The sequence below is a fragment of the Chrysemys picta genome, chromosome 10, assembly GCF_011386835.1.
Source record: "Chrysemys picta bellii isolate R12L10 chromosome 10, ASM1138683v2, whole genome shotgun sequence".
Lineage (NCBI taxonomy): Eukaryota > Metazoa > Chordata > Testudines > Emydidae > Chrysemys > Chrysemys picta.
The window spans coordinates 57332031-57350176 of NC_088800.1; the positions used below are offsets into that span (position 1 = coordinate 57332031).

General features: G+C 45.9%; 1 protein-coding gene across 7 annotated transcripts in view; it reads right to left on the reverse strand.

The window, feature by feature from the left end:
* GSG1L (GSG1 like) overlaps positions 1-18146 on the reverse strand; it is a 118990-nt gene that overhangs the window by 21553 nt on the left and 79291 nt on the right. For 5 of the 7 annotated variants that reach the window (XM_065559905.1, XM_008162551.4, XM_065559906.1 and 2 more), the window contains one exon: positions 12874-12941. The exons of the other annotated variants lie outside the window; for them this stretch is intronic. In XM_065559905.1, the coding sequence (XP_065415977.1) occupies positions 12874-12941 (68 nt within the window). The remainder of the gene's footprint in view (positions 1-12873; positions 12942-18146) is intronic. 7 annotated transcript variants of the gene reach the window in all.

Sequence of the window (18146 nt, forward strand, 5' to 3'; positions counted from 1 at the left end):
GGTGGGGCCGGGACAGAGCGGGGTTGGGAAGAAGCAGGGTGGGGATGGGGCCTTGGGGGATGGGATGGAGTGGGGCAGGGCCTGGGCGGAGCTGGGAGGGAGCCCCCTCCGGCAGATCAATAACTCGGCGCTTATGTCCTGGGCCCCCCTAGGGACGGCCCTGCGAGGCAGTAATACATTTCACAATAGGCATCCTTGAACCCAGGACCCTCAGCCAGGTACAGTATAAATGTACAATTTTTAACTTGTACAGAACAAGCAGCCACCAGTTTTAGATATCAGTGTACTACAAAGTAACAAATACATTGTGTTCTTTCCCCGATTAACTGGGATTCTGAAACCAGCGCCCCAGGAATGCGTTTACATGCTATTACACTTGGCTGTACCGAGACAATGGCTTTCCTGTGGACTAAGCCAGTGTTCATCTGGTGATGGAGCCCTGACATCCATGCTTAGCCCTCCAGTCTGGTTTATAGCCTTCTATTGCTCCACCTTCCACTCTGCTGTTTGGCTACCTTCTTCTGCGCTAACATTTCTCCGTTACAGATCTCAGTCCTCTAGTTTGGTCTCCTGAACTGTTCCATCCTCTTGACTGCCTGTGTTCCTGTCTAGTTACTTGGCCTTTTCCTCCAAGTCCAAAGCATAGGTCCCTTGCACCTGAGCTAAAGGAGAATGTCTGTTACCTGGAATAGTACTAAGGATTACACTTGCTCCAGGGTGACACCCCATCCCTATACTTGGGTAGCCTGACATTTCATCCAGAAGAGCGCAATAATAGCATGGATACAGCAGCTAGTAGGTTGTAACCTTCCATCACACCCTTGTCCTCTCCTGTTGGAAGGTTCTTGATGTTTTCACCCTGATTGTAGTATCCCCTTCAGGATCCTGGGCTCTCAATAAGTTACTGAAGAAGAGCCAGATTCTTTCTTGGGTCAGGATCTGCTCAGCACATTTGTGGGGACGGGGAGGCACAGGATGGGAAGTGGGGAGGGTGCTGTCAGAGGGCCAGTTACTGCTTGTTGATGCTCTGTATGGTACTGTCCCTGCCCCAGCTGCAGTTCAAGTTAGAGCAGCCACACGGCAGTTCCAAGCTGTGCCAATTGGCAGTTGGCCCCAAGACATCATCTGCCGGCTGGGAATAGTCAGAAGGCAGCATGCTCCAGCCATGCTGCCTCCCCACCCCAGCACCCCCTGACATGGCCTTTGGTTCAGCAGCTCAATAGGGAATGGCAAAAGCTCTGACTCTGCTTGTTCTGCAGTCGCTGATAAGGTGCAGGTGGTGAATCTGCTAAGCAGAGGAGGGCACTGGATCTGCCCTGTGGCTGCTACGTCTTCAGCCCTTCTCCCTAGACATGCCCAGGCCCTGGCTGTTCTTTGATGGGGCACTGGCTGAGGGGCATGTGGATCGGATGGAGAGTCACCTTTGGGACAGAGACCATCTTTCTCTGTGCTTGCACAGTGCCTAGTGTGGGGGGGCTGGTCCATAGTTGGGGTCCCTAGGTGCTACCATAAATAAATAATAATTAATATAACCGCTTCCCTGTCTTGAACTGTCTGTCTGACTGGTGCCTCAAGCATTTAATAGCTATTTGTTTGCTTCCACCTCATTTGATGCTAAAGAAACAATCTTTGCCCTGATGCACACAAAACCAGCACCAACACTGCACAGGCAAATAGCAAACCAAGCAAAAAACAAGCACTAAAACCACAAAAACAAGCGAAAGAGCAGGCACATGCAGTTAGATTTTCAAAAGAACGCATCACTTAACAGAGCTGACCCTGAGCTTTACTGAAATGCTGGCCCAAAACCAGCTTGCGAAAGCATATGAAAGAGCAAGAATGACTCACACTATGCTCGTCTGGCTAAAGCAGAGGATGGGGAGTCAGAAGATCAATGCTGATGCTCTGACCGACATCACTTATGGCCTGGGAGAAACCACTGACCTGCTCGCCCTGTTTCCTTAGCTGTAAAATAGCGATAATGATACTTAGCTGCCTCACAGGGTCATGAGGCTTAAAGCTCACAACGGCTGACTTTCATGGAGCTCTGCCTGTGACATTTAAGGCAGATTATTTAATGGGCCAATTTGCGTATTTGCAACTAACTGGCATATAACAGCAAACTCTGGCTTTAAAAAAAGTCCTTGGTTTGTCTACAGAGCAGTGTCTGGGCGAGCTGCCCACACAACGCACTGCCAGCTTGGCTCACAGATAAAAGTCTGTGTCTGTGGCCCATGGATTTAGTTCTTGGTTTTGCTGCTGAGTCTTCCAATCAGTGAAAAGTGTAACTGTGTGGTGTGGGAGCTGGAACTGAACCCCTCCTGCAAACACATCTGATCTAGGGACCCAGACACCATTAGAGAGAAACAACTTTTAATCCCTCCTGAGCTGGGCTGGTTACAGACTGATGACTGATAGGCAAAAGGCTCTGAAGCCCATTAGCAATGGCCTGAGGCATCCAGTTCATTAATAAGTCCACTGTTGCTGGCTCTGGAGCACCAGTAGCCTAAAGGCGCACTGAACTGCAAAGCTAGTGAGCTGAAGGTCGAGTCTCAGCTGTTCCACTATGGGTGCTGCTATTGCTGTACTTTTCACAATCGTTATTATAAGCCAAGACCTGATACTGGAACCTTGGGGGTAACTGTCATCCGCCTACTTCAGATAAGATAACTGAGAGCGTGCGGTTCTCTAATATAACACAGTCAAGTCCCAACCACTTTGCCACACAGCTTCGTCTGGAAGGGACATGGCAAATGAGCTGTGTCTGTATCCAGGCTTACACAGAATGTCTCTGTGTCACCTTCTAGTGGCTAGTCAACATATACAAATGTCTGACTACTCTGCTGCATCTGGCTCTTCAGCTCAAGAGGTAGACGCTCATGTTTGGACATCCAGCAGTCTGGATTCATTCCTCATAGACAACTCAAACAGGCTTGTTACATCTGCTAGGCTGTCTGTAACCACTAGATTACAATCTTCTCTTGAGCCAGAAAGAGAAACCAAGAAACCTGCCAGTGGCCACCCAGTGTCCCACCACTGTCTGACAAATACTTGTTTAACCCACTGGCAATAGGTGTGTTCTGGCTCCCTCTATGGGCTATATCCACATAAGAGGATAAAAGCATATTTTTCTCCTCAATGGTTTCTCTTTAAGCTTCAGCAGAAGAGGTTATGCTGTGGATCTGAAGGTTGTGTATGCAAATCTGGCTGATGACCCATGTGGGTGAAAAACAAATAGGTAGCTGTATTACAGTTAGTATAAGGACCCTGGAGTAATTGATGGAAGAATTTTTTATTGCAAGATGTGTTTAGCAGTGAATCTGGATGTTGTGTTAATATTTGTTTTACTGTTGCATTTGGATTTGGAGTATTTGGCTCTGTCTATTTAAGAACAGGATTTGGCAGACTGAGCATACGCTCAAGAAGAGCCGTGTTTGAGAGACTGTGCTGGTGTGAGTAGACTGGGGCAGTTCGAAAAGGTCAGGGTTCGATCGGATAAATGTGTTTTTCCAGAAAGCAGCCTCACTTTCGCACATATGGAAACTGGATGTCCCAGGGTGTTGCTATTGCTATAGAGCCTTTCACCTGCAGGTCACCACCATGAGTCCTGCCCAGAAGTGGTTCCCCTCTAATGGCTCCCTATGTGGGATGAATTTGATGAGTGCTAGTTCCTGCTCCCACGGCATGAACACACCATTATAGTTTGCACTAGAATGTTGGCTCTTCAGGGCAGAGACTGTCTTTCTCGCTGTCTTTGTACAGCACCTAGCATCGTGGGGCCCTGATCTCAGATAGGTGGTTCTCTAGTGAAAGAACCTGTAGCAGGGGCCGGAAATCGCCTGAGTCCCATGGGTGGGGGCAGCTCAACACTCAGAGGACAGATCGGAAAATATCATTTAATCATTTTTTAAAATCTCATTCTATTTGGGCCACTCTCATGATGTTTTAGGGTCTGGCTCATGATTTTTGAACTTTTGGGGTTGGTGTTACTGGCAATAAGCCTGAATTAATGAGTCCCAACTAGAGCAATGAAACTCCAGCTAGGCTGAGAGGCGAATGACATCACAAAAGCATCACTACAGCCAACCAATTAGCTTCTCTACGTGCTGAACACTGTGAAAAAAGGATGGTTGTGGGAACCTGCTATTATTATGTAATAGGAAACACTGGAGGATTAGCTCATGTCTGCACCCTCAATGGACATGATGGGATCCCACTTACTTATGGAAAATAGACATAGCCAGTAGCTGAGAGACACTCACCAGAAAGGCACTTTCACACTTATTATCCCCAGTTCCAGCCACAACCCTGGAGCCACTAGTGCAACACTTATCAACAGCAGTACCGTGGTCTAGCGACGCACCACAAGACCTCACTGGCTGTCCGTTTGCCACCAAACCTGGGCCACAACAGTTTTACATTTTCCATTTCTGACCAGGTGCTGTGAGTGAATTCCTGCACCAAGACCAGCAGGGCGGGTGGTGCGGTGCCAGGGAGGTGAGATCACTGGGAGCTTTTCTCCATCCCCAGTGCATCGGTCCCAAGCCCAGGCACAACCATAGGCCTTGGGCTCCGGGAATGGTCTTTGTGGCAATGGTTGCTCTAGTCTCCTCAAAGGGGACAGGGAGGGATGGGGCTATGGCCCATGCGGCCTCCCTTACACACAGGCCCATCGAGCTCCCCTTGAAGAGGGCAGCTGCTGCGGCCTTGGAGGGAGAGGCAGAGTGGCTCCTGGAGTTCCAGTTCTCATTCATGGAAAGTGGCTGAACCCTGAAGGGCTACAATTGAGCTCTGTGAGCCAGATCCTCAACTGATGTAAATCAGCATGGCTCTGCTGATTTCAATGAAACTACCCCAATTTACACCAACTCAGGATCTGGCCCGTATGTTTATATCATTTCACTGCTGTGAGCTGAATGGTTATTGTTGGCTACATTCACTGTATCACAATCAATACAGCTAGCTCATGACATTTCCTGAGGATGCTGTGACAGGAGGTTGTACCAGAAGGAGTCCCTCATTTGCTGAAGGGAGATATTACTGAATGTGTTACTCCCACTTGCATTCATTGTTTTCATTTGTTCACACCAAGAGCCCCTCCTCCACTTGCTGCTACAGAGTGTGACATCCAGCTTGTGTGCTGGTTAGTCTTATGCAGGGAGTCAGAATGAGAAGATGGATTTGGGAGCATGAGCTTCACAAACTGGATTTCCCAGTGTGATTAAAACAAGACACAAAAGATTACAGGCAGTAACTCATGCCTCCAGAATAGCCTTGCTCTGTTTGTGCTTAAATCCAGCTCTGGGTATAAAAATCAGCATGAAAACAGATCCCAGAGTAGCAATATGTTCTTTCTGAGAAACTGTGCAAGTCTAAATACAGAGGCCAGATCCGCAGCTGGTGTAACTCAGTGCAGTTCCATTGCCAACAATGGAGCTATGTCAATTTACACCGGCTGAGGATTTGGCCCAGACTGGGTGAATTACAATCTGGCAGTGTGGCTCTGGAAATGTACAGAATAGCACTTCAAATGCTAGGAAAGGGAAAGTCCAGGAGCAGGGGCTAAATAGAACACTGTTTGACTCAAAAGACAAAGGTCCTGCTGTTTAGGTGAGAAATGAGGTTTTAAATGTGGCTTGGTGAAGAGTTAAGCAGCTTACTGCCTCATTCAGGGAGCGATGTGCTAAACGGATATATGGTCTCAACGGGGGTATTTTGGTGAAAGGAAATGACGCAAAAGTTAATGTTCCAGAGAAAGCAATTCCAAAATGCTGTGAAGCGAAGCCAGTGTCTGACTCACTGAGAGAGAGCCAAGATCCAGACATTCAAGGAGCTGGAGAATGGAGATGCAAACCCTGGGCATACAGTGGGTGAGCTTTGTCCTCCATGTGTGGAACTCAGACACTGGGGCATCAGTTTATGGGAATTATGAAATGACAATTAATCGCTGCTTGGACACAGAGCAATAACTAACTCCCAGGATTTATTTCCAATGTTAACAGAAAGAAGTAAGTTTTCAAGGTAAGATTTGACTGATGCCATAGTGCTGTCATTGGTACCTATCAACATTACCAAACTGCAGGCTTTCCTCAGAATAATAAAGGAACATGGGCCATTCGTTGTGCACTTGTTCATGTTTTAAGCTTCCAGAGTGTCTTGTAAAGAGTGAAAATTATGAGTGGTCACAGGGGCACCAGAAAGCATCTAACTAACCAAGGCCTAATTTTCAAAGGCATTTAGGTGCCTAATGAAGCAGACAGGGGCTTGTAGCAGGGCGAGCTCTGCGCCTGCCTTTTTGCACACAGAAGCCAGCTCAGACTCTATTGGCTGTGTATCCACCGTGCCATTTGAGTTCCCTCCACCAACCCCTTCAGAGTTCTGTGCAGCAGTCTGTTGTCAATATGGCCTATGCTTTAGACCAGTGGCCCCCACATTTTTTTCCTCGCACACTCCCTTACCCTTGTCTGCCTCCCCATCATAGAGCAGGGGCTGGGAGGGGGCTGCGGCTCGGGGGTGGGGGGAGGTACAGACAGGGGTAAGGGAGTTGAGGCTGGGGCCACAACTGGGGGCAGGGCCAGGAGTGGAGCCCTGGGCACTGAGCCCCAGGCACGGGGCCGGCAGACAGGACACCGGGCGTGGGGCCAGCAGTGGAGTGCGGGACCGGGAGTGGGGACCCAGGCACGGGGCCAATAGTCGGGGCCAGGAGTGGAGCTCGGTGGCACTCCCTTCCCGCCCGCTGTGGGGGCTGGTCCGGGCTCTAGCCACACCCCCCCAAACATTCCTCCATGCCCCTTGAGGGGGGTGCGTCCTGCAGTTTGGGGACCTCTGCTTTAGACCATCTCCTCAGTACCAGAGAGGAGCAGAGATCGCTCTCCCCTAGGGCCTCACCAAGGCTTGTCTAGTCCCTATTCCTTTCTCCCCCCCTTGCATCTTCTTCCTCTGCCTCTTTAATGAGCTGATGGACTAATTGGCTCATTAGTTCCCAAGGCCACCAGCTTTCATTAACGAATTACCTTTAATTATCCCAATCAGCTTTCTCGGGGCGGGGGGGGGAATAATTGGTGACAGAGTGCAGGCTCACATGTTAACTCCCTGCACTGTGTCAGGGCCTAGTGGGATTTCAAAGTGCCTAAATGTGTCAGGCCTAAGTCTGCTTTAGGAAACTAGGGAGATGAGATGGGTGAGGTAATAACTTTTATTGGACCAACTTCTGCTGGTGAGAGAGACAAGCTTTTGAGCCACACTGAGCTCTTCTTTAAGTTTGGGAAAGGTACTTTGAGTGTCACAGCTAAATGCAAGGTTGCACCGACAGCCACAACTACACTGCATACAATATTAGGAAACTAGGGACTTCTGAAAATCCCACTAACCTCTTAACTGCTTCTTTAGGCATCTAAATACTGTTGAACATTGGCCCGAAGTAATTCAATCTTCACTGTGAAGTGTTAGGCCTTGGCTACACTTACCGGCAAGTTCGACGGCTGGAAATCGAACTTCTGGGTTCGACTTATCGCGTCTAGTCTGGACGCGATAAGTCGAACCCGGAAGTGCTCGCCGTCGACTGCGGTACTCCAGCTCGCCGAGAGGAGTACCGCGGAGTCGACGGGGGAGCCTGCCTGCCGAGTGTGGACCAAGGTAAGTTTGAACTAATTCGAAATAAGGTACTTCGAACTTCAGCTACGTTATTCACGTAGCTGAAGTTGCGTACCTTAGTTCGAATTAGGGGGGGTAGTGTAGACCAAGCCTTAGTGTATTTTGACCCTGAGTTAGGGTTTGTGGCATGTTTCTTGTCAGAAGGGAGGCTCTAATCTCACACAGGCTGACAGATGGCCAGGAGAAGCTCAGTGCATTTGTGTCACACGACATAAAACGTTTGCCAGGGGTTTGGCATGCAGCAAGAAAGGGGAGTTGGATACAACCTTAGTAGTAATGAAATTCTACAAATTTCTCTCTGTATGGTAGAAAACTTACTTGGATAAACCTTTTCCCCAGTGATTAGAAGCCAGGCCTGGGGTAACATCTGTCACTGCTGACAGTGCAGCGCTAGTCTTTGAGACTGGTATTCCGGTTTCTCTTGCAAAGTTAATAAGTAAGGCGTTTTCAAGTTCTTTGAAAAGTTCCTGACAGAATTATATTTATTCCAAGGATCATCCTCAGCTGCTCTGGGTTTGCTCATCAATTCTTTATTGGTAACTCATGTTTTTAATCAGAGTAAATAGTTGAGGCTTTGTATTCCCATTTCCTCAGAGTAACATTGTTGTGACGTGCATGGCTGCCCAGATCCCTTACCTAGTACAGAATGCTGTTAGTCAGAAGGTTAAGTCACTCCCTCACACTTGGCCTTCTCCATCTCAAAGCACAGGGGCTAGTAGCAGCAGCAGCCACTGGTATGGCTGGAGCAAAACACAGTGCTGAGCGGCCTCTTCTTGCTCTGGTTGGAACTGGTGGATTCTCTCCACCTTGTTCCCCTCCCTCTCTCCCGACTTCCATTCTCAAGGTCTGCTCTTTTGCTAGAAGCTTTCCAACTTTCTATGATTCTATGAACCACTCCCTGCAAACTCAGACGCTGATTCCTTCTCTCTGCTGGAACCACACACCCTCTCGAGTCTCCTAGAACAGCTGATTTAGCATGGTGGATCAGAGCAGATCTCCTTTCTCCCTCACTGCATAGCCCAGACGCAGCAACTACTTCCCTGCCCTACTTCCTGTGCTCTCTGGGAATCTCCTACATGTCTCCTGAGTCCTGGCCTCTGCCCTCCCCTTCAACCCCTCTCCTCTCTCTTTCTTCCTAGTCTCTAATCCTCTTCTCTCCTTGCTCCTCCTCTGCTTCTGTAAGTGCTCCCCTGTCATCTCAATGTCACCTCCCCTGCCTCCTCTTCCTCATTCCCACACATCCTCCCCTCATCCTTTGCGTGCTCTACCTCTGCTCTCTCCTGACCCGGGCCATCTGTGTATCCGTGCCACTCCTGCTCGCACCCTTTGCCATGCTTTCAGACTTGGCCACGAGTTCTGCTCCTTCCAAATTTATTCCCATCTTCTGTACTCCTCCCTTCCTGCTACTCCCTCCGGAGTTCTGCTCCATTAGCAAGTTTCACCTTGATCCACTGTTCCAAGTCCCGGGCTGTCAGAGTAACTCAGGCTGCTTTCACCAAGTCTCAGAGCAGAAAGTCTCCCTTTGCAAGGAGCTTTCAGTCTACATAGCAGATCAAATTGACTGGATGTGGGGAAGCTGCTCTGACAGTATAAAACAGGAGGGAGAGAATGCCTGCACCACTCCTTCATGAGTTCTTGGTCAAGATATCCTCTCTCGATATAAATTATTTTGACAATCATAACTCATCCTCTACACTTTGCTTGTCCATTGAAGAAGTGGTGGCCAGCCAACCCTAGAAGCATCTGGTACTCCTGTCAGATTTCAGACATAGGGCCGAAATGGCCCAGAATTTTGTTTTGTTAGCTGATGATGTCCTCAGAACAATGGAGAGATCAGACATCCATGCTGAAATATTTGACGAGGGGGAAAATTGGAGCACTAATGGCCAAGATTGTATGCTGAGTCCATGCAACTGTGGCAAGTATGCAATGATGAAAGCCGCCTTCTCTCCCAATATCTCTGTACAGATACATCTGGCAGCAGAACTGCTCTGACTCACAGGCAGGTAAATGACATCTGGCTCTGCATTGAAATAGTCCCATGGTCAGTGCTGTGAAGAATTTTCCACCTACTTCACAGACACGATACACTGAATCTGGTCTAGCGTGGCTGGTGTCATGGTGGAGGATCGGTGCCCGGAGGGGTCAAACACAATGTCTTCTTGGTGGGAATTTCAGCCCGCTCTGAATATACTGCAAGAGCTTCCGCTTGTGGCCTGTGAATTGTGCTCATGCCCCTGTTGGTTTGCTGAAGTAAGAGCTATTAGGCCCATTGATGCCTGAGATTGTCAGTGAGTCTCTCCTGTAGGGTCAGGTGCCAGTTTCCCTTCTGCAAGTAGCTGTAGTTTGTCACTGGCAGGATGGAGAGTTATCAGCCTGTTGCTCATCTGCCCTCTGGGGGGAAGTCTATTATAAAGGTCTAGTGAGGCAGTTCTGGTGTCATTTGGAGTTCTCGGGTTTGCTTGTTCCATTTCAGCTCCAGGCCTGAGTTTGGGATGGAGTCATCACTGGTCTCATCGGGCACTGACCTCTCCCTAGAGATAGACAGTGGTCAGGGGCCCATGCTCATACTTTGGGGCTGATTAGCAGCCTGAGATGGCTCTGAGGTTTATTAACTAGTCTGCAGCTTATTAACTAGACTGGGCAGACAGCTCTGCTTTAGGATGCTTCCATTCTTTCCTCTCTGATAAGTTCTGGACAACGCATGTTCTGCTCTGAGACTTTTCTGTGAGCAGGGGTAGGCAAGGGCATGTCCATGAGGTGGCCATGGCCTTCCCAACAAAATTTTCATGGAAAGCAATGTGTTTCTGTGACAGGTATGGCAACTTCTTGCCATATCCTGGACAAACCTTATCAAATTAAATTAAACATTGTTGAATTAAGTTTAAATTTCTTAGGAGCTCATTGTTTTAAAAATGCAAATATGTATGTGTTATCGTGGGATTGTATGTAATTTGTCTAGGAGACATGACTAATATGAGCCTTGGGAAGTGTTATGAGCTTCAATGGACTGTCCTAAACAATGGCTAAGACAAAAATGAACTGTTAGTTGAGTAGGTTTCCTAGGAAGTACTTGGGAGGAGGGGAATGCAAATTCCCACCTCTGGACTTGCTCTTTTGAATCTCTGCTCTGGGGAGAGGACCTATTCACAGGATCAGATGGTCCAAACGAGTAACTCACAGATTCATGAGTGTGCTTGTTCTGAGCAAACAGCTTTTATGAACTTGTGATCACAGAAAACCCCCTTGTGGGGGTTTGAAGGACTGTCCACCGGCCAGACCCCTTGTTGGAGTTGGGGTGATCTCTGGTAAGCTTATTAGCATGCATGTAGATTCTTTTATTGTTTTAATAGGTTTTCTCTGGAATGCTTTAACCTTAAGAATGAATGTGCTTGCTGAGAAAGAGCTGGGTCGTAGCCAAACTGTCAATTATACTGTTTACCATCTCTGAGGAGAAAAGTAAAGCAGGCCTGCTTAGGCAGTCTGACTTTGCTGCAGAATTCACAGAGTAGGCAGGGAGCCTGGAAATACCCTGGTCAAGAGAGAGAAAAATGTATGTCTCTGCCCAAGAGAGCTGAAGTCTGGGGAGCTTGAGGCCTGAGAGTGGCTCTTGCTGGACTACAGAGGGGGAATACAGGTGCAGTTGCCCTGAATTGTGATAGTTTTAGTTTTCAACAAAATGCATTTTTTGATGGGGGGGGGGGGAAATACCAGGTCATCAAAATTTCAAGCAACTCAAGGATTGAGAGTGGGGAGTTCTCAGTATGGGGCTCAGCTCTGGAACACCTCACCTTACTGAGTTCAAATATGTTGACATTTAAGGCACAATGCAAGGCTCTCAAGTGTTTTCCTCAGAGGGTGGGATGTTTGTGCATGTGTGCATGATATTGAGGGGAGGAGGATTAGAGAGAAAGAGAATTTGGATGTGCCTGTGTGTCCCAGAACAAGGTTAGGATTAATTTTATACTGATGTAATCAGAAACACAAATCGAATAATCAGAAACAATAGGTTTTGTTTCATTACACCTCAGCCATGTGGAAATGGAAAAAAATGTATAGTTTGTGTAATGGATCCACAGCTGACATGCGACTCTTTCAGCTCAAGTGCCAATCCGTCTTTGTGATACCAAAGCTGCCTTCAAGCCTCAGTAAATGCCAGTAGATCTGATGACCACCACCATCAAGAAACCATTCATGGAGAATGTAAGTCCATGGAGCTGCTAGGACAAAACTGTAGAGGTATCACTGTCCTCGTTATTATCAACGACTGTGGACACTGAGATGTGGTTGTGCATTCTGCATCCCAGTAAAACAGAGGAAATGGAATGCTCTCAGGTTTCCAAATCTCATTAGTGTTGCCAGGTCACTTCCGGGAGCTCCGCCAAGCAGCTTTCCCTCCAAGAGGCTTTTCCACTTTGCTGAGTGAGGATTCTCCAGCGTTCTTTGTGAGAATTCCATGCCTCTTTTGATCACAATGCTTACCATAAATAAACAACACGTTGCTATATCCGTGTTTGTATTTGCTGCATATTGAAGGGAAAGTAGAGCATTCATGATGGGCCAAACCCTGAGATCCTTACTCCCATGTTCGTCAGCACTGAGACAGAACAGCTCACTAACTCCCATTGGCTACAGTAAAAACTTTGCCCGAATAAATGCTGAATAAGATCAAAGTAAGGACCTATTGATTTGTCTGTGTAGTGATTGATGAAAGACTGTAGGAGTTAGCCCAGTTCATTCATATTAAAATTATTTTTGAATAATACCTGCTTTCAGTGATTTTATCTATGAACTGTAGATATTCACCACATGCACCAGTGTGGATTAGTGTCACATACTGATGAAACATGTACAAATGTTGTACATTATTATTGCACACTGAATATTATACAGTTATAATTTTCTAAATTAGTGCTTATCTTGAAAAATAGATGTCTCTGTAGTAATGGTTGCTAGAGATACTATATGGTATATCATCGTAGGACAACATTGCTTTGTATGCACAGCTAAAGTAAACTTAATGGAATTGTGCACAGTTCAGTTATTTTTCATTATTCCTATTGGATTAAAATTGCACTTCCATGTTGGCTATTTGATTAAATTGCAAACATGTATTTGTCCCACCTCCCTACTTTAACCTGTATCCAAATTCCCAGGAACCATTCTGAAGGTTACACAAACCATCATCTATTAGAGACATGGAGAGCTATGTTCACTTACTATTTGGGGAGCAGCTATGGAGGCACTGTAACCTCAGATCCCCATCCTCATCCCTCTCCTCCTTTGTCCTGGAAAAGAGAATATAGAAGTAGCACCTTTAACAGAAACAACAGCTGTTCCCAAATGTACAGAAAGGAAGGGTCAAAATCAATAAGAGCACAACGTACCTGGGCTCCTCCATCTACAGCCAGCCAGGCCCTTTACGGTGATCCTAATGGTCTCAGGAGGGACTTGTTTCCATTGGCTTTGCCCTTCTCAGGGGAAAGCTTATGTACAGAGGCTAGGGGGAATGGGAATGGGGGTGAGGGGTCAGGGCTGCGTCTCTCCCATTCTCTCACTCTTCATGATGAATCTAAGCAGCAGGAACTAACATTGTACAGTACATGTGTTGGAAGTGGGTATGTTAATGCTACACCATTTAAATGCCAGTCCATGTAACTTTCCAGAAGGAACAGCTCTGCAGATGTTCCCTTCCATGCATTGCAGAATAAAGTACAGAATAAATCCAAGGCAGAACTTTGCACTTGTACCTTGTGTGCCAATAGGAGGCGAATAAGCAGATTTGAAATTCTTGATCGTTTGTACTGTCAATGGCAGCTACTGGGTGCTCATTACTTTTGAAAATCAGGGAATTTATTTAGCTGCTTAAATATAGACACTAGAGCCAAACCTTAGGCATCTCTTTTGAAAGTCTTGGCCAGAATCTTCACATCTGTTTGTGTATACACCTGAAGCTATTGGAAACAATAGGGATCACAGTACATTAGTAATTTTTCCTTAAGAGCCCACACAATAAGAAAAAATGCTACACGCACATGAGACTATAGGAAATGGTCATATTGGAAGGTAATTATTATAAGGGCAACAGGAGCAAACTCTGTAGTGGTTTACAGAATTCTTTCAGTTCTAACATTTGTTTCCAATTGTTCAGAATGTTCCAAACCTGTAACCTTTTGGGCTGAAATTTCCCAGACTCAGGGTGAAATCCTGGCTCCACTGGAATCAGTGAGACTTTTGACATCACCTTCAATGAGGCTAGAATTCCATAGATTCCAAGGCCAGAAGGGACCACTGTGACCATTTAGTTTGACTTCCTGTACAACACAGGCCAGAGAACTGGCCCAAAATAATTCCTAGAGCAGATCTTTTATAAAAACAGACAATCTTGATTTTAAAATGGCCATGATGGAGAATCCACCACCACCCTCGATAAACTGTTCTGTTAAAAAAATGTACCCCTTATTTCCAGTTTGAATTTGTCTAGCTTCAACCTGCAACCATTGGATCGTGTTATACCTTTATCTCCTAGACTAAAGAGCCAATTATTAAATGTTTGTTCCCCATATACTGTAATTAAGTCACTCCTTAACCTTCTCTTTTTTAAGCTAAATAAATGGAGCTTCTTGAATCTATCACTGTGTGATGGGGCAGCTGCCCCTCACTGGCAGAAAAGGGGTTAAAAGCAGCCCTATGGAGACTGCGCCAGAGGCAGCCAATTAGAAAGAGACCGAGAGGAGTAGCCAGTCATGGCCCGGCAGGCTAATATAAGAAGAGCTGCATGACAGAGCAGAGTTCAGTAGCTGACTGGAGCTTGAGAGGAGAAGACCAGGCTCCTAGCAGGAGGAAGGGCACCAGTACCTGGGACAAAGCAGTGCTGCAAGCAGGGACTGGGGGAGCTAAAGAGGCCCTGAGATAAGGGCAGAAGAGAGTGTTGGAGCCGCATGGGAAGCAGCCCTGGGACAATGGACTGCAATTGCCGCTGAGGTAGTGGTGGGACAGATTGCAGGTGCTCCAGAAGGGGGGAACATAAAGTATGGCATGGCAGGCAGCGTCCCTGAAGTGGATGCTGCAGTCCTGGGAGTGGTGTGGGTCCTGAAACAAAAGTGATGGTGTTAAGGCACCACCAGAGGAGGGTGCTCTGGTGAGCAGAGCTAATTCCCATGACAGCTGGCAGGAGGTGCTGCAGTGATGTTTGAGACCCATCACACACTATAACACAAGTTTTCGAGTCCTTTAATCATTCTTATGGCTCTTCCCTGAACCCTCCCCAATTTATTAACATCTTCTTTTACTTGGGGCTTGTCTACACTTACCGGGGGATTGACAAGTGGTGATCGATGCATTGGTGGTCGATTTAGAGGGTCTAGTGAAGACCCACTAAATTGACCTTAGATTGCTCTCCCATTAACTCCTGTACTCCACCGGATGGAGAAGAGTAGGGGGAGTTAACGAGAGAACATCTCTCCTCGACATCATGTAGTGTGGATCCCATGGAAAGTAGGTCTAAGCTATGTCGATTTGAGTTATGCTATCCACGTAACTCATATTGTGTAGCTTAGATCGAATTTCCTCTGTAGTGTAGACAAGGCTTCAGTGGTCTCTGCCAGAAGGTGATTTTTTTTTTTTTTTTGGAAGTTTGAGCAAAAGTGTTCAGTCATTTGGGTGTACAAGGAGAATGGGAAAAACTACAACCCTCACTTTTCTTATCCCCAGATAAGTTAACATTAAACATTTCAAATGTAGTTGCTTAAAGTTATCCACTACATCCACCCTCCTATTTATAAAATCTGGGAGCACCTGGGACACTAGACTTTGCAGTAACATCTAACAGAAAAATGTATGTAATCTATATGCATGGTCTGTCTGTAAAATGGGTCAAGTCCTGCATGCTCCCATTTCTCGGGTGATTTGACAGCTACAGCTGGGAAAACTTCAGGTAAATGCAAAGTGTCATGTGAGGCACATTTTAGAAATAAGAAAAACTTGAGCCACAGGAAAACTCATAGATTTTTAAGCCCAGAAGGACCATTATAATCATCTACTCTGACCTTCTGCAGCACACAGGCTAGAGAACTTCCCCAATTGAAAGTTGCTCCATCTATTTACCTTATCAAAGAGAAGATGAAGGAATGACTTGATTAGTCCATAAGTACCTGCATGGAGAACAAATATTTGGTAATTGGTTCTTCAATCTAGCAGAGAAAGGTATAACATGATTCAATGTCTGGAAGTTGAAGCTAGACGAATTCAGACTGGAAATAAGGTGTAATTTTTTTAGCAGTGAGAACAATTAACTACTGGACAATTTACCAAGGGTTGAGGTGGATTCTCCATCACTGACAAATTTAAAATCAAGACTGGATGTTTTGTTTTGTTTTGTTTTAAAATCTGCTCTAGGCATTATTTTGGGGGTAGTTGTCTGAGGAGAGTGTGCATGAATATAAATGAGATAAAACCCACTGTTTATTAAATCTTGAGGAGCTTCTAGGCCAGACTCTCAGCTTGTGTAAATGGCAGTAATGCCATTAAAGTCAGTGGAGCTACACTGATCTACACCAGTTGAGTGTCTGATCCTGTGTCTTTTTTGCAGGCTATGTCAGTTACTGTGGTTCAACTTTGTCACCTTTACTGGACGCATTTGACAAATAACACATTGTTGAAATATACGAGAGAGCATGTAGACAAACCATGTCCATTTTCTGCCCAGTAGGAGGATCATGTCAATACAAATCATATAGGATACATCTACAAAAATGAAAATGACGTGTTGTGAAGACCCCTTTCCAAACTCTAAACTAATGACATTCTAACCAGTGATAGAATGTGGTCTGCAGAGGACAGTCCATTGGGTTCTGAGCTTGTTTTTGCAAACCAGTGAGCAGACTTTAATTTCTATTAAAGACCCCACCTTTATGTTACCCACAGCATGAGAACCAATACTTCATGGTAGGCCTAGTTACATTGTAATAGTCACAACAATAAACAGAGCCCTGTAACTTCTTTTACAGGAGAGGATGTCTATTATGAAGGATTGTAACAGGGTGCACTGAGTAAGAAGCTAACTCATCACCCTGTCACTCTAATACCCACCAGTATATATTAATTGGGACTTAATTGGAAGACAGGTAGTTGACAGAGGGTGTCAATTAACTGAGTAGAGCTACAGCTGAAAGGCTAATCGACAGGGAAGCAATCCCAGCAGGTGGGATTATATAAATTGACATGAAAGACGGGCTAAAGAGGAGGGAGCCTGAAGCAAGGCAGAGAGACTGCACTGGTTGCTGTTAGTATTGTGCCTGTCCTAGAAGCAAATGGGGAAACTACCTGTGCAATGTAAATACATGTAACGCTACAGGCTGTGACCTGCTGGAAGAATATAGTAAAACATGGTGCTGATGAAGGAGACCCGGAGTGGTTGTGGTCTGTGATTAAGTCCTGAAAAGACTCTCAGGGGATGACTCCATGACAAGGGGATAGTGGGAACCTTTTATTGGTATTTGGAATCAGAGGAAAGACCAGAGCAGAGAAATGCTGTGAATCCGTGTATGGCTCAGACAGACTAGGAAATAGGTTAGGAGAGTTTTCATAATATCTGGTAATATAACCAGGCTGGATTGTAAAGTTGGTGGAACCTAATGGAATAGTTCTCTCCGTTGCTGGACACCGCCTAGAGCAGCAGAAGGTAAAATACCCAATTAGCTGTTCCATTCTGAATATTCCTAGAGCTTTCACTCCCAGGAGGCATCTTGCTTTATGCAGGGAGAATTTGCTTTGCTTAGAAGGTTCTTCTGCTTTGACAATGTTGGCTTGAGCTCAACATTTTATGCTCTTTACTTCATTGTGACCCTCCTATTTATAAAATCTGGGAGCACCTGGGACACACGACTTTGCAGTAACATCTAATCTTTAGAGTTCTGAGTAGCTCCTAATTTAATTTTTGCTTTAGTCTTTCTCACTGTCCTGTCACTTCCATTTTGGGAGCATTGGGAAAATTTTCAAAAGTACAAAAGGTCAGTTTGGCCTAACTCCTATTTGTGCTGTTGAAAATCTCTCCCTTAGTGTTTATTCCAAGGTGTCTAAAAAGCTTTGCAGGCACAGCCTAAGGACAAACAACTTGGTTAAGGCTTCCAGAACGGTCATTATGGAAGCACTGATCCCAGCTTCATAGTTAGGACTGAGTTGAGTTTTGTACTTAGAGCACGGATGCAACCACGAAAAATAGACCTATCCTCCATAAATGCACAGCATATACTCTTTGCATATAAAATGAATTTTCTGCTAATGTGCAAGTAAATCTGTTTTAGTTTGAGTTAAAACTAATTAGAAAATAGGTCCCTTAAGAAACTTAACACTCAACTGTCAGACTTCCCCCCCCCCCCCCGAGATCTCAGTAATGAAATAACAGACTCTTCAAACATGTAAAGTTAATAGTGATTTTGCCTTTATTATTCATAACTGACAGCTCTGTCTTCAGCAGGGGCTAAAGAATAATG